Below are 26,605 nucleotides of genomic sequence, written 5' to 3' on the forward strand. Positions count from 1 at the left end.
ATTTAGTAAGACGTGTTAGAAATCTCAGCAAAAATTGCTTTCTCTTCATGGTTTCTTTTTTTATCCCTTAGTTCCCTCTGAATATTGGAGGCAAAAGTGTTTCTTCTACAATATGATTTCTGAGCCAGATTTGATAGTTATTCTGGGTTCTGTACCTTTTTTAAGGAAAGGGCTGTTTTGAAATCAAGAATATCCTTCTGTGTTGGTAACAGAAAGTCCCACTGACCCATAACTTTGCCACATTCTAAGAACTGTGGTTCTGAATGGCAGTGAGGAGAGAGGGTACTCACGATGTCCCCCATATAGGTTCCAAGATATTAATTGATAGTTATGGTATTGGGAAACTCTTACCAGTGGATAAAATATTCACATTTTTTGAGATGTAGTCTTAAGCCCAAATTGAGGTAATGTGAAGCGATTGAAGAAATATGTTTTTTTAAAAAATCTGGCTTGGTAGCTCTTCTATGAGGACTTTCATTAAAATATTGTTTGAATTGGATATTCTTGACAAAGTAAAATGGTGAAAGAAGCCTTTTGTAGTCAGTCTTAGAACAAAAGTATCTGACAAAATTTTTTAAAAGGGAAATATATTTTGGTACAGAACTATTTCTTCCTTCTTTTAGTAGCAAATTATATGTTGGTAATTTTGGGAAAATAAAAAATATTTGAAAGAAGATTTGCTACTATGAGTCTCTCCTTCTTGTAAAATTATAAAGTAGACTGATCAGGTCATAGAGAAACATCCATAAGAACATCTGCTCCCATGAGGCTAAACAGCATAATTGTCTGACATGGTTTACTTTCAGGTCAAAATGTACCTCTATTTCTGTTTTATATATTAGTGTTAATAAAAGTAAAAAATATATACTTTGTGAGTCTGAATATAGGCTATACTCCTAAATAAGATCTTTTTGAAAGGAAAAAGAAATGATCGGTACATGCTGAAAAATAGCAGTGATTGTAGGCTGCAGCCAGGTTTTCTACTAGGCAAGTCTAGTTAATGTGTATGTGTGTATATATATATATATATATATATATATATATATATATATATATAATATTAATAATAATTACTCATTATAACATGAAGCCATCCTTTATAAGCTTAACTTGAAACAACAAAATTATTTCTGAAAATTTCCTGATCCATAGGAACTCCATTTTTAAAATTCAGTAATTCTCAATCAGTCCATCTCAACCAACCATCAAAATTAAATTTAGATTTGGATTCCATTCATCGTTTTTGCTTTCTTTTTCCTAAATACTAATGGCTATTAGGTTAAATGGTTGTAATTTTAGTACATGATTGGACTTAATTTTTTAACTGAGCATTATGCTAGCACTAATACTATTGTCTTTGTCACATTTTAGGTCCTCCTGGAGCTGTTAAAGATGCGTGAGTACTTAAAATTTCGTATTTTTTTGCACTTTTTTGAAAATGATACAGCTAAGAAGTTAAATGTAAAAAAGACTTACTCCTTTCGTTTATGGTTTTGGTTTACTTACTCTTGAAGAACAGTGTCTTATTGTTGGTGATTCCCCTTTTTAGACTCCGATTTGACTTCAGATTTCATCAGAAAGGACTATCTTCTGAAAGCCAAATGTGTCAGGTTATTCTTTTATCCAGATTTGGGTAGAATGCCTGCATTAGCAAACAGAAATGATTTGTTAAAGGATAATGATACCTCTAACCCTGCTGTAGTTCAGGAAATTTAAAAATCTGACTCTGCTGTCCAACTTTAGTTGTAGGCCGTCTGAGAGAGAGAATGGAATAAACTGTTCGCCAAATGATGATTTTTAGTTAAAGAATGTTTTTCAGAAGTTTAAGTATAGTTGCTGTTGGTTTCAAATCCTAAACAATCCACTTCCTACTTGTAAGGTATTAGAATCACATAATTTTAGCATTCCGAGTACCTCAGAGGTCTGTTAGTCTAACCCACAAATCAACAGAAATACCCTTCTCTGACATTCCTGACAAGTTACAGGTTAGATATGATGTTTCTGGAGGATCCTTTGAATGGCGACTTTCCAGGATAAAGTTAAAGGGAACTAACTCTCTGCTTTCCCTTTGGGAAAGTTCTCAATCATTTACAAGTTTTTCCTTTTATTGATTCAAAATCTATCTCTCCTTCTAGCCCTGACTTTGGAGTCAGGGGGGTGGGAGTTTGAATCCAACCTCAGACCCTTGACTCTTCCTAGCTGTGTAATCTTGGTCAAGTCATTTCACCCTTATTGCCTCGCATCCAGGGCCATCTCCAGTGGTCCTAATTCATATCCAGTCACTGGACCCAGATGGCTCTGCAGGAGAAAGTGAGACTAGTGACTTAGCATAGTCACCCCACCCCCCACTCAAATCTAATTCATGTGCTTGCCATGGCCTCACCTCCCTGATGTCATGGCTTTCTTTGACAGGGAAGGACAATCAAACGGTTATCATATGGCTCAGCTGCCAGTTTCTTCAGTATTCTGCTTGCCCCATTTTATTGATATTCTTTCTAAAATGCTGTTCCCAGAACTGGAAAAGTCATTGAGATGTGGTCTGATCAAGGCAAATACAACAAAGCCATGACTTCTCTCTTCCTGGACACTATGGAGATATCAAAATAACTTAAGTCAACTGGGATTTTTTTTTGGCTGCCACATCACCTTGTTGGGTCACTGAGCTCAAAGTCTACTAAAGCCCAAGTGGACCTTTTTTATGGGAGCTTATGAATGGCAGTGACCTCCAAGAACAACCTTATACTTCTGAAATGGCCAGATCTATGATTTCATAATTTTATAGGTAGAAGGAATTCCTCATGAGAAAACTACAATTACAGTGGTAGTTTCTAGCAATCATTTATTAAAAAAATTTAAAAAGGAGAAAACTATAGCTGATGTTTATTTTGTTGTTGTTCAGTCATTTTCAGTCATGTCTAACTCTTCCTGGCACCATTTGTGGTTTACTTGGCAGAGGTATTAGAGGAGTTTGCCATTTCCTTCTTCCATCATTTTACAGATGAATAAAAAGGAAGCAAACAGGGAAGTGACTTGCCTAGAGTCACAAAGCTAGTAAGTATCTGAGGCTGGATTTGAACCCCAGGTCTGGCTCTCTAACCACCATGGTACTACCTACCTGCAGGTTTACAATTTGTAGTCTTAGAGAGTTGCCTGGGGACACTGTGAAGTTAAGTGACTTTCTTAAGGTCTCACAGCCATACTACATTGAAGGTGGGACTTGAATTGAGATATTCCTAATTCTGAACTGGTTCTATGCCTACTGTGCCATTGTATATAAATATCAGCTTTTATGATGATTAATGCTTGATCTTTACTTATTAATAAAAGCATATATGTCCCTGGTATTTAAAGCAAGGGTTTGAGGATGTGGTGCAGTCCTCCTGAATATAAAGCAAGATAAATAACCTTGCTTTCTTTTGTAAATGCTCACAAGTTACCTTTTTACCTTAGATACCTTTTGAGATAACATTTCAAAAATCAATTTCTTTAATAATAGACAGAATTTTCTTCTCATATTACAATAATTTTCGATTCAAAATAAAGCATTTTCATGACAAAAGAATATCAGAATCTTCATGTGGAAAATGGGACAGTGTAATATAATGGAGGAGGCAGTGAATTTGCAATTTGGTTAAACACTCTGCTTCTATTATCTACAACTTATATCATTTAACCTTTAGGGGACCTGATTTTTATGAAATGAAAATTTTAAAATCTAAGTGTGTGTATGCATGCATGTTGTTGCTCAGTTCAGTTGGGTCTGACTCTTCATGACTCTGGGGACTTTACCCCAACACTGTCCAAGAGGTTTTATTGGCAAAGATATTGGAGTGGTTTGCCATTATCTTTTCCAGTGGGTCAGCATTTTGTTTTTGTCAGAGCTCTCCACTATGACCTGTCTGTCTTGGGTAACCCTGCACAGCATAGCTCATAGTTTCATTGGGTTTCATTGAGTTACACAAATCCCTCCAAGGACTTGTGATCCAGGACAGGGTGGATGCATCTCTGTATGTATATATCTGCCTCTATATTTATATTTATATATATATATATATATGTATATATATGTATATATAAGATGCTTTGCAAACCTTAAATTTACTATATAAATGTTAGTTATTTTTATTATCTATTGTAGAATGAGTGGAGTGAACTTTCCTGTCTCTGCATTCTCTTCTAGCTGGAAAATTATGAACCTATAATTTTTTTTTCAAGGCAATGGGGTTAAGTGGCTTGCCCAAGGCCACACAGCTAGCTAATTATTAAGTGTCTGAGGCCGGATTTGAACTCAGGTCCTCCTGACTCCAGGGCCGGGACTCTTTCCACTGCACCACCTAGCCGCCCCAATCCTATAATTTTTATAATAAAATCTGGATTTTGCAAGAAGCTCAGCCCTCTAACCTTTTTTTGAAAATTAAACAGCAGCATTTATTCATGCCCAGCCATGTGGCGCCCCTTCTGTCCTTGAAAAGCAGAAAGAGGGACTCAGTGATAGCCTCTGTCCATTCCCTCTGTACTTTGGCTTAGCGTTTATTTGGATTTATTGCCTTGATTGAACTCATCACAGAGGCCATTTGTACATGTGAACCTAGATACAGTACCTTTCAATAGAGCCTCATTTAAAATACTGGGTCTCCTGTAGTCAGAGTCTCACTTATGGGTAATAAGCAAAACCCCAGTGAGTTTTTAATAGAGAATCAGTGGTTTAAATGATAGGGAGTAAAATTTATTTCCTAACATTGCCCCAACATAAAAAAGGAAAGGTGATTTTCTTTTTCCTCTTTCTGTGAAGATGATTTCTCAATCAAAGACATTGGTCCCTTTTGAGGAAGTTTTGTGAGCAGGATTATCTTTTCTCAGGACTTCCGATGCCATTTAATTTTTTTAAACCTATGTGACACAAATGACCTATGTGCTTTTATTAATAAGCAATACATTCATAAGTAAAATATAGTAAATTCAGTTTTTATTTTTTTTCTACTCATAGTATATACATTAAAGGATTCTTTTTAAGTCCTTTCCCTTAGTTTTGGTTAAAATAAGATTTGTAAAACTGTATTACAACTGAACAGATGCCATGAGGGGGAGTCGGGCCATGGAAAGTGGGAATCTGAGAAACTGAAAAGAGTTTTTAATGCTCATTTTAAGGACTAAACAGACTGCCACTGAATAGAGAAAAGTGCAAATCACTTATTGGTCATTAAAAGTAAGACATTTCAAGTAGAGCCATAATTGAGTGGCATAGATCATGTAACATTCAGTACTAGATCTCAATTTCATAAGTACAACTATCTCTTTCCTCCTCCGGGTCTTCAGATCTCCATTCCACTGTGGCAGATAGCAAGACCCCCCAAGTGGGGGTCTCCTCTTCTTGTTATGTGGTAGTAATGGATCAATGAGCATTGGGTCTCCTAATTTTAGGACTGAAAGAAGTAGGGAGTATCCTTCTGAGCCAAACATTGCTGATAGGGTTTTTCCTCTAACCAGTCCATGAAGGTATGAAAAAACTAATTATAATGAGGAGAAGGAGGAGGAAGAGAGCAGACATGTATAGAGCCCTTTTTGGTTTGCAAAGTATTGGCAAAAAATGCTTATCACCATGAGCCCAGGAGATGAGTCCTACATGTTTTGAGAAGATCTCTCTTTTATTGTTGTTTGGTCATGTCTGATTCTTCATGACCTCATTTGGGGTTTTCTTGGGGGAAAATATGGAGTGGTTTGCTATTTCCTTCCCTATACCATTTTTACAACTGTGGAAACTGAGGCAAATAGGGTTAAGTGACTTGCCTAGGGTCACACGAGTATTAGTACTTGTCTGAGACTGGATTTGAATTTAGAGAGATGAGTATTCCTTATTCCAGACTACTACTCTATCCACTGCTCCACCTAGCTCCACTGATTCCTCTTTTTTTTCAAATGCAAAAACTAAAGCAGAGAGAATTTAAATTATTTGCCCAGAGTTACCCAGCTTGTGTTTGAAGTTGAGTTTGAATGTGGGTTCTTCCTGAATCAAAGTTCACAGGTATATCCCAAGGGAAGGGAACTGAGGATGTGTGAGTGAAATTCTAAAGCAGTTAATAGGGAAAAAAGAAAAAGGGCGGAAACATTGGTTGTATCTACATGAAATATCTTGTCCATTCAGATAAAAATTCTTCTGATATTTTCTGCATTTGGTGCCAGACCTATGTATTGAATGACTTTTTTTAAATGCAACTGACTAGTTATTGTATAACAAAGAATAGAAAAATATATTGTCCACAAACCATTCTCCATTTGTCTTATACGTTCTTTTTGCCTTCCCCATTAGAATGTAAGTTCCCTGAGGACAGGGCAGCTCAGCACAGAGTAAGTGGTTCAATGATTAAAATGATTCAATGATTCAAAATAATTCAATGATTAAAAATGTCTACTTAGATCAAATGGAATTTTATAGCTAGTTTTGTTAGGGACCGTTTTGTGTGGCTGTGAATATTGTAAATTATCATTACCTGGTGCCTTTGAACATCAGAACATTGTTTTACTAAGTTCCATGGGAGTGGGAGTGGATTAGGGTCTGGGGAGGATATTTAAGCACTTGTATTCAGGTGAATAAATGGAGCACTTGGAGATCTTGAGGGAGCACTTGTCTCCCTTGCCATCCTTATGTCCCTTGTCTCTTTTGTCTCCCTTGTCTCCCTTGTCTCCCTTGTCTTCCTTGTCATTCTTGTCTCCTGCCCCTTCAATGCTCACCTGGGGAGAGTTTGGGGGAGTCCAGTAAGGGATTCAACATAGGTTCTGGAAGTTTATTATATAAGAAATTATGAAAGGAATGTTTTCAGAGCAAGCCTGGGGAGACAGAAAAAAAAGAATAGAACAATGTATATATTGTCAAGAAAAACCCCTTTGAAAGACTTAAGAACTGTGATCGATGTAATGACCAACCATTAATTGCAAAAGATTGACGATGAAGCCTGCACTCTCCTCCTGATACGCAATAGACTCAAGAGGCAGCACAACACATCCACTTTTGGATGTGGTCAGTAAGGGAATTTGTTTTGCTTGACTATGTATTTGTTATTGAAGGTTTTGTTTTAATTTTTTTCAGTTTGTTGGAGGAAGGATTTAGGAGTAGAGTTGTTGCAGAGAGAGGGAGACAAACAGACACAGAGAGAAAGACAGAGACAGAAAGAGAAAGGAAAGGAGGAAGGAAAGAAAGAAAAGAAAAAAATCAGAAAAAGAGGTTTGTTTGTGGTCTTTTTTTTCAAGGCAACGGGGTTAAGTGGCTTGCCCAAGGCCACACAACTAGGTAATTATTAAGTGTCTGAGGCCAGATTTGAACTCAGTCACTCCTGACTCCAAGGCTGGTGCTCTATTCACTGCACCACCTAGCCGCCCCATTGTTTGAAGTCTTTTTAAAAAAATGAGGGAAAGAACCAAATTTATATGATTGGGGACTATGGGGGGGGATGGGCTAATATGAAGGGCAGTTTGGTAATGATTCCAATAGGTTCCAGAAGGCTTGACAGAAGGAAGGGGATCACTGAGAAAGATAGTGATGTGAGAGGAAACAGGACTAAGGGATCAGAAATCAAGGAAGATTTGTAGAACAAAAAACTTGCTGTCTAGACAATCTGTACTTTGAAAAGAAGAGAGAGTTTGGTTGTTGGGGGATTAAAGATTGTCATCCTCTTCCCGATAACCGAGGCAGTTGTACCCTGGACTCTAGAGAGGATGCTGATTCTTATTTTCTTGGGGATGTGGATGGGAAAGCAGAGAGCAGGACTAACAACTCTGGCCTTGGTAAGGAGTTCTGATGGTCAGGAACCAATCCCAAAGGCTGGATGGCCAGAAGCCTGGTGTCTGAGCTTTATGGTTAGGATCTCAGGAACCTCTTTATTAAATTTGTTATGTTTATATAGCAAAATAAACTCATCTTCTTTGGCAGCACTGAAAATGTGGAAATAACCTCACTGTTGCAGCCTGCTCCTTCTGCCTCTTAGATCATCACTAGTGAGACTGGGTCTGCAATTATACAATGCCCTTGATGCAAAGGGGAAAGGGCTGGGGGAGGGGAACAAGCACTTATAAAGAGCCTACTATGTGTCAGACACATCTTTATTATTCACAAATATTATCTCATTGAATCTTCACAACAAATTAAAGGACAGAAAGTAAGTCATTCATTTAACTATAGAATGGTCTTGGAATTAAAAAAAAAGTTTCGTCAATAAAGGAAAAATACAAGGATAATTGTAGACTAAGAAAATCGAATTAGAAGACAAGGGAATCGTGTCATTCCAGAATTGAGAAGGAGGTCAGAGGTCATTTAGTTCAACCCTCACCCATAACAAAAATCCTCCCCCACAAGGCGGTCCTGAAGCCCTTGTTTCAAGACCTACATTGATGGGGATCTCTCTGTAACCAGAGGCATCTGTTCTAATTTTGTATGGCTCCATTAACATTACTAAAATGAGTCAATTATTCTTCCCTGTAATTTCCTAATTGGTCCTACTTTCTGCCCACTGGGACCAAGCAAAGTAAATCTAATCTCTAGAGACAGTCCAGTCTTGGTGGAAAGATAGACTAGATGAGCTCTCCTCTTCACCTCATGAAATTGGTTTGTTTCTTACTTCTTTGAGTAAATGATGTATGTCCCCTTTTAGAAAGTAAGCTCCTTGAGGGCAGGAACTATTTAATTTTCCTCTGTGAATATCCGAAGCCTAGTTAGAGCACAGTAAATTCTTAATACATGCTTATTAATCGATCCATTCCATGTATCTTGTGTGTGTATGTAGGTGCTGTTTCCTTTTTTTCTTTAGATCCTTAGCACATAGTCACAGTACCATCCTTACAGCTTGTGTATCCATACATCCCAATTACCTATATCTATGTACGATAGCTTCCCTGGGAAACTAAAGCATGCACTCACTTCCCCTTATATGGCCTTCCCTTCCAAAACAAAGATTCTATGATGGAAACTGAGCACTGAATCTGTGATTTCATTAGTATCGCATGATTGGAAAATTTACATTCTAGAGAATCACATTGATATCCACTTGGTTTCATCCTCTCCTGTTACCCTTTGATCAGATTAATTTTTCCAGCTTAAAAATGTCTTGGGAAAACTTGAATTATATTGAATTCTTTGAAATGGCTTCTGATTGTGTGCTGGTGGGGAAAATGCCAGGTTTAGCCACTCAGGAGTTGTTGTTTGTCCTTTGTTCTAGAGAAAGACCATGATATCACAGATGATGCCATGCCATGTGAGTTGGATTGAAGTGAGGGAGGGCTATGCCAATTCACCAGCCTCACTTCTCAGTAGAGTTGTGAGAAATACACATATCTAATACAAATATGGGCATTATTTCTGTCTTTTCATTCATACATTTTGCAAATGGTTATATAGTAAATAAGACTATACTAGAATCCCAGGAAAACATGGATAGATCAATATCATAAATGTGGACAGAAAGCCTTGTTTTATTCTTTGCAGCAGGAATAATTACTGCTTCTGTAGCTGACAGGGCAGGGCCGGTCTTTATCTTTTACTTTTTACAACTGCTTCCACATTATTATCTATTGCCCTTAGCTAATATATTGTTGGATTCGTGGTCATAATTATCATAATGGCCCTTGGGTTGTGGTGCCAAGAGCCTGCCCCAGCAAGCTGTTTTATCTCCCTTAGGCCTTGGTGGTTGGGTGGAGGACAGGGAGGAGTTATGGAATAACAGGCAGTCTGGTGGCAAGAAGGCTGGTGGCCTAGATTTGGTTCTGCATTTGGGGTGAGGTGCTTGCATTTTCTTGAGCTGCATTTTGGCCAGAGTACCCCCTCCTTACCTTTTACTGTCCTCTACTCACACACCTCCTGAGTCCAAAATCACATAAATTGAGTTTAGTCTCCCAATTAAATCAGACTTCTAGCAAGAGACTCACCAGAGACCCGGAGAGTCATGTTGCCTGGAAGAAAATATGTTTGTATAATGGGACGTTGCACGGTCACCCTTCCGGAATTAGTTTTAAGAATGATTTTACCATTTTATTTTACTTTGCCTGAGTGATTTTTATGTTTCAAACTACCCTTTGATTCTCTTGGGAGGTGCTTCTGTGGAGGGTCCCAAGCCAAGCACCCACCCTCATAACCTGTGGCAAAGGAGACCAAACAGAGGAAGCATATGCTTTGGGAAGGACCCAAAAGGAAGCTATAGTGACTCCAGTGAGAGTTGATGCCTCTGGGTAAGGTTTCCTTTCTCCTGTAGCCTATTAAAGATAAATGGAGTTGTTGATAAGGTGCCCAGAGCAGGGGAAATGATTCCCACACTGTGAAGGTGGACAGGCATGATGAGAGCAGGCTGACATGAAATAAACTGAGAATAAAGGCAGTTTAGCCAGAGTGGCTGCTCTAGGAGGGGCAGGGAAGCCCCAGAAGTGGACTGAGGCTTAGATAATCATGGCCCAGTTGGAGAATTAAATACTTTGCAGAAGATGAATAGAGAAACTGGATTGGTGAACAGTAGGTGCTCATTAAAGACTGATGGATGGGAGGGAAATGAATATACAATCTACAAAGTTTACCTTTATGTGTCTGGTAGATCCAGATTATGGGCTAGACAGGACTAGGTTTTTATTTTTCTTCTTTTTTGCAAACCAAAATCAGTTTGATATTCTTATGTTACTTTATGAGTAAGGATCACTGCTCCCTATAAATCACTAGAGTCAAAAGCAGCTCTGTTTCAATTGAATTTTACAATTGTTTCCCCATTATTTACCATGTAGAAGCCATTCGAGTAAGTACAAAATCGCAAGGATGAATAAGACACAATTCCAACCTTCAAGGCACTTATAGTGTAGTATGAGATCTAATTTAGAAACACAAATAATTATGATCCAATGGCCATAGCAAAGTTTTACTTATGTTTTTATATATAAATATATATATATATTTGTGTATGTATACATAAATATATATCAGATTTATAGTATAGATTTATTGTTATAGTTAATACATAGATTTATTTAGATATAGTATAGAGATTTATATAGATATAATATAGATTGCTAGATAATAGATGGGGATAGATGATAGATAATAGATGATTGGTTGATAGAGAGAAAGAAAGAGAAAGACACACGCACACACACACACACAGATAGAGAGAGAGAGAGAGAGAGAGAGAGAGAGAGAGAGAGAGAGAGAGGACTTTATCTCCTAGGTATTTAGGAATCCTTGAAAAATTTGGATCAGATCAACTGATGAATTCAGAATTTTACCATAAGGCTCTTATTTAGGACAGTATTATAAAAAAGCAATCACAGTGAGATGGAAATGTTTTTCCTTCTAATATTCTTTATTTTTAAAAAAAAATTTTGCCTCTCATAGCCTTTAACATTATCTCATATGAACGTAGGAATTGTATAAATCAGTGCACCCAGGGAATACAGACATACACTCTGACTGGGTTAGAAAAACTTGTTGACTTCCTAGCTAGTTCTAAGGAGCTCAACTGGTATGGAGTAGAAACTTGGAGAGAGAGGGGAAGGATTTCCAAAGCTTGGAGATGCCTCAACCTAGGGTTACGGACTTCTTTTTTCCCCAATGTCAAATCCTGCTTCAGACACAGACCCACTGTGTGACCCTGGACCAGTCATTTCACTTATATTTGCTTCAGTTTTCTCATCTGTAAAATGAGCATAATAATAACACCCCTCTCCAAAGGCTGTTATGAGGATCAAATAAGATAATAATTGGAAAGGGCTTCAGGCAATGTTTGCCACTATACCAATGTTAGGTTTAGGATTATTTCTGATATAGCTGCGAGGATAACATATAAGGACAGCTCGGATACTGTGGACTTTTGCCAGGCCTCTTGTTCATCCTTCCTTCTCGAAGGGGACCTATCAGGAGGGTGATATCTTGACTTCTAAGTGAATTGGATTTGAGTGAGATAGGATTGTGCAGAGTCATCAGCCTCACTGTCTCCTCCAGAGTGATCAGAGGCCAGTGGCAGGACATAAGTCAGGAAGACTGGAGATGGCCCAGATGCAGTGGGAGGAAGCACCCATTCAGTGATTAATGGCTAGGTAAGAACTGAGGCAAAAGACGACCTAGTTTGGCTTTACAAAAGAATCAGTCTGGGGGGGAAGACCTTCGGTGTTTCTGGACAGAACTGAAAAAATTGCTATTTATGCTTACACTGAGCCATCAAAACCTAAACAATGAGCTTGCCAGACTGTACTGACTGCATTTAATTCATCATTATCTAACCCTAACCACCTTAAATTCACGACTAGGGGGGAAAGCTACATATCCCCCTCTCTGCCAATAATACTGTCCAAGTGAAAAAAAGATCAGAGGTTTGGCAGTCCATTCATAACAGCATTCTCTTGCCTTCGTATCCCCGGTACCAAGTATAACAAAGAGACAAATGGAAGTCTTATGTAAGCTGACAAAAATTACCACCAATAACTTGCATACAAGATGGGTAAATAGACAAAAAAATCCCTACTTGAGCCCTTTCCTGATTTTTCAGAGCCTCTGTCTTTTTCTTCTAATGATACCCTGCCAAATTGTTGGCCAATCATTTTTCAATCATGTCTGACTCTTTGTGACCCAATTTAGGGTTATCTTGGCAAAGCTATTGGAGTAGTTTCCCTTTCCTTCCCCAGCTCATTTTACAGATGAGGAAATTGAGGCAAATAGAGTTAAGTGACTTGCCCAAGATGAGGATGGGGCTTTATGAATGGAAAGGGGTTGAGCTCTTCTGGAAGTGATGCAGCAATCTTAAGTCTGCCATTAGATGAAGCGGTTGAATAGTAGACAAGAGGGTGGAAAAGCATGGCAGCAAAGAGATGCCTAATAAGAGAAAAAGATGAAGCTTGGCAGAATTTTCCATCCAAAACTCATTTGTCCCGTAGAACTTCTAAAAGGACCTCATTTTACCTTCAGTCAGTTGTGAGGACAGGACACGAGGAAGACGCCAAGTAGCAAGTTGTCGTTCCTCTTGATAGACATGACCAGTGTCATTATCACAGATTCAGAACTCCACTTTGAAATCAATTTTAATTAAGAGTAGTAAACGACAGTCCTTTAGACCGTATCGATCAGCACAGCACAATTTTTTAACACTTAAAACACTTTTTGAGATGAAAAAAGATCCTTGTTCTTGGTCAGATGTATGCAGTAGGCAAGCAAATGGAGCACTGATGATGACCTCTTATGTTTGGGCTGTCCATACAATCTATGTAAAGTGGACTCTAGGGTGTCCCAAAAGTCTCAGGGCAGTTTTGAACTATTAAAGCTTAACTATATATAAAATCATCTATCTGGAGATGGGGAATAATCAGGGGCAGCTAATTAAAAGGGATTTATGTTCAGTTGTTTCAGTCATGTTCAGCTCTCCATGAGCCCATTTGGGGTTTTCTTGGTAAATTTACTGGAGTGCTTTGCCATTTCTTTCTCCAGTTCATTTTACAGGTGAAGAACTGAGGTCAACAGGGTTAAGTGACTTGGCCAGGGTTCCACAGTGCTTGAGGTCTGAGGTTAGATTTGAACTCAGGAAGCTGAGTCTTCCTGACTCCAGACCTGCTACTCCATCCACGGTGCCACCTAGCTGCCAATTAAAAGGAAGAATAGGTTAAATGTTTCCCAATATTCAAGAAAATCTAGTTTACCTATTGGCTAAACTTACTTTACTTTAGATAACTGAATTCCTTTATGTAATGGCATCTGCTTTCTGGTTATTAGAGAAGGAACAAAGAGTATAGACTAGAGAAGGGGTGCTCCTGGGTTCTAGGAGAGAGAGAGAGGGAGAGAGAGAGAGAGACAGAGACAGAGAGACAGAGACAGAGAGGAGAGAGACAGACAGAAAACAAGAGACAGAGAGACACAGAGACAGACACACACACACACACAGAGAAGAGAGACAGACAGACAGAGAGACAGAGACAGAAACAGAGACAGAGATATACAGAAATAGATATAGTCAGAGAGGCAGAAAGATTTCATGTACTGGATGACCCCAATTTTGAGATTTGCTTTAAGGGTAACCAAGGTATAAACAGATCCTTCTTTTGTATGTTCAAAAAAGACACAGCCATCTAGAGAGAAAAGAGATTTCCTAATGCACCTTGTTCCATGGAGAAAAGAGAATAGTTTATTGCAGTGGTGTCAAACTCAAATAGAAACAGGGCTAGGTCACTAAGTTTCAGAATTCAATGTTAACTGTGTTTTAAAGTATTTTTATTGATTTTGTTAAATATCTTCCAATTATATTTTAGTCTTTTTGGAGCTGTATTTATGCCCCTGGACTATGTGTTTGACACTTGTGGTTTATGGCCCAGCATCTTAATGGACCTGTCCAGTTGGGAGGAAATTATTGATTCTGTAGATACTTATTCTGGAGAGAGAGAGAGAGAGAGAGAGAGAGAGAGAGAGAGAGAGAGAGAGAGAGAGAGAGAGAGAGCATGTTACTTTTGAGGGGTAGTCTAAATCTTCAGATGGTATCATGAATATATGGGGGGTTGTTTAGGATCAAGTAATATAGAGTTTCATAAGAATACTAAAGGATCATTTTGATGGTGATTTCAAGTTCAGTTTCCTCCTGGGATAAGGGGAATGGGCTATTTCAGCACTTTATGAATCTGGGAGTTCCTGTGAGAGTACTTAAAATCCTATGTTTTCTTTGGGGTTCTTTTGGGTTGTCCTAGACTAGATATTCATCTGGTAAACTGAATGCTTGTAAGGGAGCTGGGCATCCTATTAACCTGCAATTGTGGCACCCAACACAAACAATGCCATTAGTATCCTAGGAGATTGTTCTGGAACAACTCCATGTGAAGGCAATAAATCCTTTAGGATCAGATTCAGATCAAGTCTATGTGACTGCATAGTCTTGGGGTCCCTGGATTACAAATGCAAAGCATTTTGCAAATCTTTAAGTACTAAAAGAATGTATGTTGTTATGATGCTATGATTATGAATAATTATGTATGCCAAATTTGAGTTATCATTGTAGTGATCACAGAAGCATAGAACTGAAGGAAACCTTTGGGGCCACTGAATACAACTTCCTCATTTTGCAAATGAGGAAACTGAGTCTCAGAGAGATGAAGTGATTTATCCAAGTTCACATGGGTAGAAAAGGACAGAAGTCATTTCTTTTGGATTTTTGGTCATATCTCACTGCTTTTTGTTAAATCCATGCCAAGAAGCCATAGAAAAATTCTGTGTAAAATCTTGAGAATATTATTAGAATTTTTATTCCAACATACCCATGACAATTATAAAAATCATCATAATCATCAATATTTCCAAGTATATGAATTATCCCAATGATTGTCAGAATAGCTCTAAGAGGTGTAAATGCTATTAATATTATTATCCCCATTTAACAGATGAGGAAACTCAGTCTGACAGAGGGTTAAGTGACTTATCCAGGTTCTCACACATAGTAAATATCCAAAATTCAAGACTAGAGTTTCATCCACTGCAGCTAGAGGTAGTGACGGTGCAGTCTCCAGACTCAGACTCAGCCAGACTGGCTCACGAGCATCGCACATTATCTCCTCCCAGATCTTTCCTTGAAGACTTTCCAATGGAACTTGCCAAAGCTTTTCTATTGGCCATGCCTGGAGGAAGCCAGGCTCATGTTTATGCTGTGGTCAGACTCAGGGAGAGCATTTTTTTTTTTCATCTTGACATTGCTAGTGACTAGTATTTAATATCACACTATCGATTTATTTCTAATTTGGGAAATTCTGATTTGCCAAGAGCCTCCTTTTGTCCCTGAGTTTGAGGTCAGAGATGATGGCAGTACAATACGGATATTGTCTAAATCTAGATCTAGGGATCTCTCTGATGTCGTTCCTTTTTTCCCCCCTAGGTTGCAAATCAAGTGATCCATTTGAAACAGTATTTCAATGGAAGAAAACAAACTTGCTATTTCATTTTTGTTTTTTAAAAAATCCTTTAGGTTTTATTGATTCCTTTTTTTATTTTTTTAATTTTTATTTATTTATTTATTCATTCATTCATTTATTTGTTTGTTTGTTTATTTATTTATTTTTAGTTTTTGCAAGGCAAATGGGGTTAAGTGGCTTGCCCAAGGCCACACAGCTAGGTCATTATTAAGTGTCTGAGACCGGATTTGAACCCAGGTACTCCTGACTCCAGGGCCGGTACTTTATCCACTGCGCCACCTAGCTGCCTCTGATTCCTTCTTTATATATCATACTTATTCTCTCTGCACACATTGAATGTTTCCTAGTGACAAAGAAATCTAGTTAAGCAAAACAAACAAATGCTGTGATCAACTCTGAAAGAGTATCTAACTCTCAACACCCATAGGCCCCCACCTTTTTACTAGAGAGGCAAGAAAACCATCATTTTTCAATAGCTTTTAATTTTTGCTACCATACATGAATGACAGCTATTTTTCATATTTTTAATTATATTGACAATTGAATTTTTTTGTTGCTTGCTAGATTTATATGTGCATAAATTTTTACTAAGTAGAAAATATTGTATTTTTTAAAAAAATTATATTTGATTTATTGAGGTGGATAACAAATTCTCCAAGTAAACAAATTCACATTTCAAGAAAATGGAATAGGATTTAACTCTTTGTTTTCCATTATTTCATAACTAAATTTGCAAATATATTATGAAAATCTATAAACTGTAGCTTATATCTAATGTTTTTAACCTTTTAGGACAGAAGAATCACTAACGGATGATGATAAGAGAAGGTATGTTTGTGATCGTGGCTGATTTTCCTTGGGATGCTTTCACCCATTCATTTCTATTAGGAAATCATTGGGTCTCCCTCTCTGAGACCCCTGAAAATGGTGAAGGGAATGTATGGTTGGGAGATGCTCTGATGAGACAGCCACGCTTCTTGACTGTTTTCAGACAAGCCTCCCTTTCATCTGTATTTTTGTATCTTGGACCCCATCATCCTCTGACACTGACTGAGTCCCTTGCCCCTTTCTGCTCCTTATGGCTTTCTCCTTCAAAAGCTTCCTTGAAACTCACTTCTTCCAATAAACCTTTCCTAATTACCTCTAGCTTATGCTGATCATCTCTTTGTTTTGTGTCTTTGCAGTAGCTCATACTATTTGCCCTAATTTAATTTTCATTCACTTAGTCAACTAGCCTGTATTAAGACAGAAACTGTGCTAAGCCCTAGGGACACAAAGAAAGGCAAAAAAAAAGACCCTGCCCTCCAAGAGCTTGCAGTCTAATGGGGAAAACAGTATGCAAACTCAGAATTCTGTATCTATTTATTCCCTTAAGGAACTACGGAGGGGTCTATGTTGGTCTACCATCCGATGCTGTCACAATGGTTTCCAGTCAAACAAAGAGTGCACGAAAGGGTATGCTGTATTTATTTTTTCCTCTTTAGAAACATTTTTCAATTTGGTTGACTCCGACTATAGTTATATAATTGCAAAACATTATTTTTGACTATATTCATTATGCCCATTTGTTGAAATTGTCAATGACTTAGAAGCAAAATTCAGAAATCAAATTTAACTTTCACTGACGATTATCTTCTATGACAGCACCTTCTACCTTCAGTGCCATCATTTGAGGAATGACAAAATCAGCATTGACGTCTAATTTTGTAAATTGCTAAAATTCTAGCATTATTTACAAGTTGAATTTCTATAATATGACACAAAAATGAAGGGTTTGGGTAAATGAATGAAATAATGAATTTCTTCATAAGCAAAAAGATGTCTTCCCACTTTTGAAGTTTTCAGTGTTCACATCAAAGAGGCATGTAGGCATCAGTTGGATGGTATTAAAATATTTGAACACAGGAACAATTAGAGGTTTATATTATATTCAATTTGTTCATTTGAACATTGACCAAGACAGAGATTTTTAAGTGAGAGCCAGTAATAAAGACAAATAACTCACTAATTTTTATAATTATTTTTAGAAATTTTAGAAAGTAGATGTAATTTTATAGCAATCTCTTGTTAATTGAACTTTGCCCATGCCCAGATGGCCAACATGGAGGTACCTGAAGGTGCTTTACCTGCACAAAATCAAACCCTTTTAACACTCAAAATTTTAAGTGATCCAAAGATCAAAGGGGACATATATGGTGACTTAAGTTGGCTCTAGGTATATCACCTGTGATAATTTGTGAGCAAGAAGTGGAGTCTAAAGACCCCATTGTGGCAGGTATGATTCGAAGAGGAAGTGGATCATCATGTTCCAAGAGCTAGGGATGAGAACAGATAGCTCAATGGGCTGCATTATAGCCTTGAATTATAAAAAATTCCCTGTGGGTCTCCCCACACTCTCACCGGAAGAACAAGCAGCCATATCGTTTCCCGGGTCTCAGCTCCCCTCCTGGAGGGAGGTCGCCGCTGTGGGCCCCAAGGAAGCAAGCCACAACAATTGTCAAAATGAGGAACTCCAGGATATAGGATAAGGCCAGGGAGGATTTCTAGAAGGACATGGATATATATTGTATTGAAGGAAAATTCTAGGGTTGGTTATAATCTGAAAGGGTGGAGAGATTGCTTCCATTAAAGATAGGATCAGAATCTATACGAGGCTGGACTGTTCTCAATAGTGATGGGGACACTTTTATGAAGTCCTATCTACTCTGTGGGGTTGTAATGTATAGTTATGGTTTTACAAGAAAACAGACCATGTACACTATGAGCAACATTTATAAAGATCCTAAAATAATATAAATATAAAGATCCTAAAATAACAAATTATCTTCAATTTTTTTCTTTCAGATTAGAAGAAAATTATAACCTGATGCAATAAATAAGAGGTATGGCATCTTTGTGAAACATTTGTGCATGTCTCACATTCAGGATGACCTAAATTCTGAATGATTACTTGATACCGCCACCCATGGGTTTTGCTTTTCACTGGGGATCAGCAGAGAAGTAGCAGAAGCAGCACTGGGCCTCAAATAAAGTGCTGAACCCAGAGCCAAGAACATCTGTATACTTATTAGCTGTGTGACCTTGAGAAAATCACATAAACTTTGTGAAGCCCAGTTTCTTCATCTGTAACATGGAGGCAATGCATAGTCCTTATGGTAAAAATCCTTTGAACATCTTAAAGTGGCTTCTGTGTGTGTTTATAACATGGTTTATCAGTGGGATAGAATTGTGGCTTATCGATAGGAATTAACCATTAGTAAGTTAGATTTTAGCTTGTTTAGTGGGAGTTATATTTAGTTAGAATTGTGGCTTATTGACGGGAGTTTCCATTATTATGGGAATTGTGGTTTCTCTGTAGGGGTTATCAATATTAAGGTAGAATTGTTGATTTTTCAACAGGAGTTTAACCATTATTAAGGATTTATCCTGATGGTAGAACTGTGGTTTATCGGTGCGAATTATCATTATTAAGATAAAATTGTGGCTTAGCAATAGGAGTTATCATTATTAATATAGAATTGGGACTTATCAATAGAAATTAACATTATTATGGTAGAATTGTGGCTTATCACTGGGAGTTATCATTATCAATATAGAATTGGGACTTGCCAATAAGAGTTATCATTATTGAGATTACAATTGGTCCATTGAGGGCATTCTTGTCCTTGACATGGATGTTGTCACAAGCTGAGATTCAGACAGTGAAGTGCCAGGCTGTGAAAGACCTCACACCTGGGAACTGGATTGACAAAGTCTGTCTGGTGAATGTGGAAGGGCTACATTTGAGGGAGTCTATGATCACAGGGAGTTCCTGGGGCAAAGAATATTTCTTAGACTTAGATAGCGATGAGGGTCAGAATCCAGGTAAGAAAGGTGAGAACTCAGAATCAAATAATATGATAGAGACAGAATTAAAATTGGAGAATATGGCACATGTGTTCTAGGTGGGCATCTAAAAGAGGTGTCTATTCTTAACCTTTTTGGGTATCCTGGATTCCCTTCTGGGCAAGCCTAAGGACCCCTTCTCAGAATCATTTTAAAAAAAACACTGGAGGAAATGTTAAATTTTACTTAGAAGTGAAAATAAATATAAAGTATGTAAATATATAGTATACAAATAATGAAAATAGAAATGTCATTTCCCCCTTCACATCCAAGTTCACAGACCCCTTGAAATCTATCGACAGATCTCCCATTTAAGAATCCCCTTATCTAGGAGATCAAGCGTGGGTCCAAGAAAGGAGTGAGAAAGCCTGGGTCTAGAGGGATGATATTGTTTGTTCTTCATTCCTGAAGAAGACAATGACTTCAGGGAGGTGATGCCATGACAAGCCTGTGTATTGGATTTTTGTCTGGGAGTGCCGTGCTAAGTCCCCAGCCTCACTTTCTCCTCCAGAACCACCTGGGTCCGGTGGTCAGATATAAATCAGGATGACTGGGGATAGCCCCGGATGTGAGGTAATCAGGGTTAAGTGACTTACCCAGGGTCACACAGCTCGTAAGAGTCAAGTGTGAGACTGTTCTCCTGACTCCAAGGCCAGGGCTCTATCCACTGAACCACCTAATTGCCCCATCTAAAGGGATTGGTAAAGAGGAAGCCAAAAGTCACATTGATTTTGGTTATGATTCAGCCTCATCCAAAGCAGGCACTCCTCGTATGTTTGCAACTCGGGAGTATTCCTGATACATGTTGTATAGAGAAATGATAGATCTAGGTGAACAATCGAAATAATTGCTATCTGTGTGAATAAAAGGAAATTAGTATACCTTTGTGTGCATCCATGGAACCCAGGTCACGAGTGACTGGAATTGAGCCCTTAGGTAGGAATGAGTGAGGATACCTCTCGGGCGGAGAGAGGCTCTGGGGGAGTGATGGTTTTGGACAAGGGCCAGGAGGAGCTCTGGGGTAGCTGCTGCTTCTGCAGGTACAGTTCCTTTTGGATTTGCCATAAAGAAGGAAGTGCAAAACTACTCCCAGATACAGGCAAATATTCTTTCCAATCCATTCCAAGAGGGCTCAGGTAAAGTCTCTTGGGACCTGGGCCATGGATGCCCAGGTTGCTTGAAGGATTTTGTTGTCCACCTGGCAGGGATTTTAAAATCAAATTTACAGGATTCTTAATAAGACTGTAACTCCACATCAGACCAATGGATCTGAAAGCTGAGGCCAGAAGAGCAAATAGAGGTCACTTAGCTCAACCCCCTTCTTTTATAGAGGAGAGAGGGTGATGGAATCTGCTGCCAACTTCTCTGGGACAGAACGATTTCTTATTTACCCAATAATAAAAGTAATTCAACTCAAGGGAAGAATAGCAGCATTGATACTTTCTGTATCAACATGGTGTATGACACATGCCTACTGGCTGGAATCTTGGTTTGTGTGATTGTTGGCAGCCAGAAGCAGTATAGCCTTAGTGACTCTTTTGTTAATAATGATGATGATGATGATGATGATGATGATGATGATGATGAGGCTTCTTTTTAGCCCTCTCCTGCCTGATCTCTCCCCATTCTTCCATTCTTTTATAGAATAATTTGATTTCCCCCATTTTTCCCATTTCTCCTTCCAAAACAACTCCCAACATCTTAGCTCTTATCAGCCTCCATTTCCTTCTCTGTAAAATAGGGATAAGCCATCGCATGTTCACTGCATCCCACCTTTGTACCTGAGTCACCAAACCTTTGCTTTGTGATCCTGTCATGGGGTGGAACTGACTTATAAAGAGTGACTGACTGATGGAAAGAAGCCCCAGTGGAGAAAGTTTTGGGGAACAAATAAATTGCAAGCTGACTAAATGATAGCTCTCATCTTTATAGTGATTTTCAATTTATAAAGTGCTGTCTCACAATAACTCCAAAAGGTGGGTTATCTGCAGATTATCACCTCATTTTATGGAAAGTGGGGCTGGAAGAGGGACTTTTCTAGAGTAACACAATGATCCAAACATCCTTGAACTCAGAGCCCTGGACTCCCAGCCCAGTCCAGCCTTGTTCCTATTCCATCATCTTCTGCTCCCAAGGAAGGAAAAGCTTCCTAAAAAACAGTGGAGAAGGAAGAACAAAGTCTAGGTCAGTGAACCCTGGACAAGGCACTTCGTCTCTGCCTCAGTTTCCTCTCCTGTAAAATGAGGATAATGATACCACCTAGCTCCCAGGGTTGTTGTGAGGATCACAGGAGATCATATTTGTAAAGTTCTCAGGATAATGCCTGATAGACAGTAGACATTATATTAATAACTAAATATTATTAGTATTATTATTAGCCTAACACCTGCCACAGCTATAAAATATCAATATATTCTATATAAATATATAGTATTACACTATACAATTATATGTAACATAGAATTACATTATTAATATGTATTACATTAATTAATTATGTAATTAATTAATATGTAATACATTATTAATATGTATTAAATATAATATAACATTGCTGTACAATATATCAAATGCTGTATTATATATTATGTAATATATGAATATGTAGACATGCTAAGTATTGTTGCTATTGTTACCCTTATTATCGTGCTTAGTACCTAGTATGCACTATATTTATGCACATAGTAGGCACTATATAAATGTTATCATTTTTATTATTAATGCTCATCTCTTTTCTGGCCACATGCAAAAGAGAGACTAGCTATCACAAGACAGTACTGGTATTTGTTTATTGCTTTTTGCAAGGCAATAGGGTTATGTGACTTGCCCAAGGCCACACAGCTACGTCATTATTAAGCATCTGAAGTCAAATTTGAACTCAGGTCCTCCTGACTCTAGGGCCAGTGCTCTACCCACTGTGCCACCTAGCTGCTCTCTGTAATGTTATTTATATACTGAACTATGAAGAGACTTTAAATTGTTTTAAAGTGACTTCGTGTTCTGATTTAAATAATTTTTCAAAATTGAGTCTGAGTAGCAGCTTTAAGCTCTAACTCAATAATGCTAAGCTGTTAATGAGGGCTCTTCATGTTAAAAACCTTTCAGAAAATAAAATGCATATTTAGAGGAGACAACTAATTTTTTTTCTTATTTTATTTGCATTTTCAAAGCTGTGGTTTGTTTGTCCCTGAGAAGATTAGTGCCATTTTTTTCTATTGCAATTGATTTCCCTCTGGCAGCAAAACTTCATTTATTTTATTTATGAGAGTACTGTAGGCTCATGTTTTACTCTTTTTTAGGTTTTTGCAAGGCAAATGGAGTTAGGTGGCTTGCCCAAGGCCACACAGCTAGGTAATTATTAAATGTCTGAGGTTAGATTTGAACTCAGGTCCTCCTGACTCCAGGGCCGGTGCTCTCTATCCACTGTGCCACCTAGCTGCCCCCCCATTTTTTACTCTTAAAAAAGACCAGAACTTCATTTGTGTTGGGAGTTCTGGTGGAGGAACTTCTTCTGCCAATATGGGTTGGCACTTGTCCTGTGTAGATATGATGGGAAATGTTGGACCACAGACTGTATAAGAGCTGAGAAATCATTTGGTCTGGCACTGCCATGATAACTGCAGGTGGAAATTGAAATTCAATAAATCTAGGAGCTTTTTAGGGGAATTAATTAAATGTTTGACTAAATATAGCCGATGAATGATGTTATATCTAAATGGCTGTCGGCAGAAAGAAAGGTTCCCCACTCCTGGGGGAAAAGCTCAGAAGTTGCTTAGGGGTCACATATCAAGAAAGGTCTGGGGTGACCTTTTATATCTAGGTCTTCCTTACTCAGGGGTCAACTCTCTACATAATACTGTCTTGATTTTTTCCAAACGTATTTATAAAACATGAAATATTTATCAGGTTTAAGATGATGCATCATGATGTGATGAGCCTTGGATGCCAGCCTGCTAACCTTTCTCTCCCCTCTCCCCTTCCTCTCTTGACCTTTTGTAGCTTACTCATCAACATTTGGGAAGAACTTGGTTCCACAGAAGACTTTCATGTGTTACAGAAACTTTCAAGAAGCTTCTGAACACCCCAAATCCCAAGTGTTGCCAGGCAAAGTTACAGGCAAAACTTAAATGCTACTGAAGGAGAAGGAAATCACTTGGATATCATGCTCAGAATAGAGAACCAATCTGTGGTCATCTTGTGAAAATCAAGTCCATCAGCTGTCCTGGGGCAGACCACCTTAGATAGGAATCTGCCCTGAGACCAGAGGCAGTTTGCTCCTCCTCATTGGGGCTTGATGGGAGATCTCATGAATTACACAGTTCACCAATACATTTTTGGGATAGCTTTTATATAATTAAAAACCTTCATTCTATTTATAATATCTAATAATAAGGTATTGTAAGAGAATTCACGAAAACCCTATATTTGACGTCTATAGAGTTTTAGTGCTCTCAGTACAAATTGAATTAATTTTTCTTTTGGTTGTTAACATCTTAAATTGATCAGTAGATATGAATATGAGATGTTCACACATTTCTTTCCCTTTTGTACTACCATTGTTTGGCCTTATTAAAGCATTCAATTGCTCAAAAGAACTTTTTTTAAGAAGGTCGTATTTCATTGCAACATTTTTAAAAAACAAAATGGTGATTTTGCATGTCTCATGAAAAATGTTGGTTAACCTCTTTTCTTCATGTACCTATTGCCATTTTGAATCTTCAATCCCATCCCACCTACAATATGACCTTCCCCCCCAAGTCATTACAATATATTTAATTATTCAAAATCAGTTAGGATTACTAGGATGAGTGGCCAATGGGCTATTTGGAAAATATTTTATTTGCTATAAACTGTAAGTTTCTCTACTAAATACTACGCTGTAATTTGCTATGGTATTTCCCCAAGATAATTAGACAAATAAAACATTTATATTCCTCTTTATTATGGTTTCCTAATTCTCTTCTGTGACAGGGCATGGACAGAAACATCACATATAGTAGATACATCAGGGAAATTTGTTCATTCACTCATTCAGCAAACTTAAGCATCTTCAATCAGCTTTAAAAACCTACTAAGTGCCAGACATTGTGTAAGATACTGGAGATAGAAATATAAAAAATGAAAAATTCCTACTTACAAGGAGTTTATATCTTAATTTAAAAAAAACATCAATCTGTGTATAACACACATATGTTCCCACATATTTATACACAAATAGCTAACACAAAGTGAGTACATAAATAAATAGATTAGGGAGTTTGGGAGGCAGGACACTGGTGACTAGGGGGATCAGGGAAGACTTCATAGAGAAGGGCTTAAAGCTGTGTTTCAGAAAATGAAGATTCTGAAGAAGGAAGGATGTGGGGGGCCATTCAGAACTATGGAGGCAGAGATAGGATGTGGCATGTGGGGAGCAGAGCGAAGGTCAGTTTGGCAGTATCTCAGGTTCAGGAAGGTGGGAGCTGGTTGTTGATAACCTGAGCAATTTAAATATTAGACATATTAGAGAGCACCGGGAGATGAATGAGTAGGGGAATCACATGGTCATGTTGGACCTGAGGAATGAGTGGAAGGATGTTGATGGCAGTGGGCACACTCTCCTTCTTCCACTCCCACTGTGGACTTCCTTGGATTCCTTTTGGATTCCAAGCAACAACCTCACTTCTGCAGATGCCTTTTGCAGCTCCTTTTAATTCCAGTGCCTTCTGTTTGTTCATTATTTCCCATTTAACTGGCACTTAAGTTTGCTTTGTTTGTCCCCATTAAATTGTAAGCTTTTTGAGGGATAGTCTTTTGTCCCATTTTTGTATCCCTACTATGCTGATTCATAGTAGGCACTAATCTTATTGGTGGATTAATTCTGAATGTAAGGAATTGGGCTAGAAAATATGTGAAAGAAGGAATGAGAGATAGATAATCAGCCTAGTTTGGTAGATGGCAAGATCAGAACTAGTTCTATATGAGACTGAAACAGTGAATTAGAACCTAATTTTATAGGGCCTTGAATCCCAAGCTAAGATCCTTGGACTTTATTTTGTAAGATTTGGTGAGGGGGTAGGAGTGGGGAGAGTCACTGAAGAATTTTGAGCAGGAGTGATGTCACCAGAACAATGCAAGGGTTACCTTAATTTGAGAATGTTATGTGGGTGGAGGAAATGTAATGCTTTTAGAGGTAAGAAGCAAAAATATTCCGAAGTGAGAAAACCATTAAGGTGCATTATATATTCAGTCTACAAATGGAACCACAGGTCCATCGAGTTAAAAAAAAAAAAACCCAGAGAAAGAAAACCATTATGGAATGATTATTCATAGCTATGTCAAATGTAACCACAAGGACACAATAGTCTTTAAGCAGAACATTTGGAACTTTTCATATTCAGGATAAGAGATAACAGTTTTGATAATTTAGTAGCAAAGAAGCTCCTGAGGCTGAATTTGTGTATTTGCAAGACTTCAGTGAATTTTGTTGAATATAATATTTTTTCAAATTTATATTTATATCACTGTATAGTTTAGCATAGGGTCTGGCACTATATAAGTGTTAGCTATTCTATTGTGTCAAATCTCAATATTTTCCCTCAGTTAGTCATAATTTTAATCAGCTGTCTTATGTTTCTTATAAGTTAATAACACTTGCCACCCACTTATCTTACTTGGGTACCTTGAAATAAATGTTAACAATTCTTATGACAGTGCATTTGATATGCTCAAACTAAACCAGAACAAAATATAAGTGAGAGGATAATTGGTAAATTATCCTGAAAAACTGAAACTTGGTAGTTCTCCAAAAAACCTTTGAATTTAAAGGGCCACAGGATTGTGTTAA

The 26,605-nt window shown here is 37.9% G+C and overlaps 1 protein-coding gene across 1 annotated transcript in view; it reads left to right on the top strand.

Annotated features, from left to right (window-relative positions):
- C2H12orf75 (chromosome 2 C12orf75 homolog) overlaps positions 1-24,720 on the top strand; it is a 54,303-nt gene extending 29,583 nt beyond the window's left edge. Inside the window, exons 3-7 of the mRNA XM_074221072.1 lie at positions 1,372-1,396; positions 16,687-16,722; positions 17,270-17,349; positions 18,739-18,776; positions 23,779-24,720. Of these exons, the coding sequence (XP_074077173.1) occupies positions 1,372-1,396; positions 16,687-16,722; positions 17,270-17,349; positions 18,739-18,743 (146 nt within the window). The 3' untranslated portion in view covers positions 18,744-18,776; positions 23,779-24,720. The remainder of the gene's footprint in view (positions 1-1,371; positions 1,397-16,686; positions 16,723-17,269; positions 17,350-18,738; positions 18,777-23,778) is intronic.
- Positions 24,721-26,605: the final 1,885 nt, after the last annotated feature.

The sequence above is a fragment of the Macrotis lagotis genome, chromosome 2 (genome assembly GCF_037893015.1).
Source record: "Macrotis lagotis isolate mMagLag1 chromosome 2, bilby.v1.9.chrom.fasta, whole genome shotgun sequence".
Classification (NCBI taxonomy): Eukaryota; Metazoa; Chordata; class Mammalia; order Peramelemorphia; family Peramelidae; genus Macrotis; species Macrotis lagotis.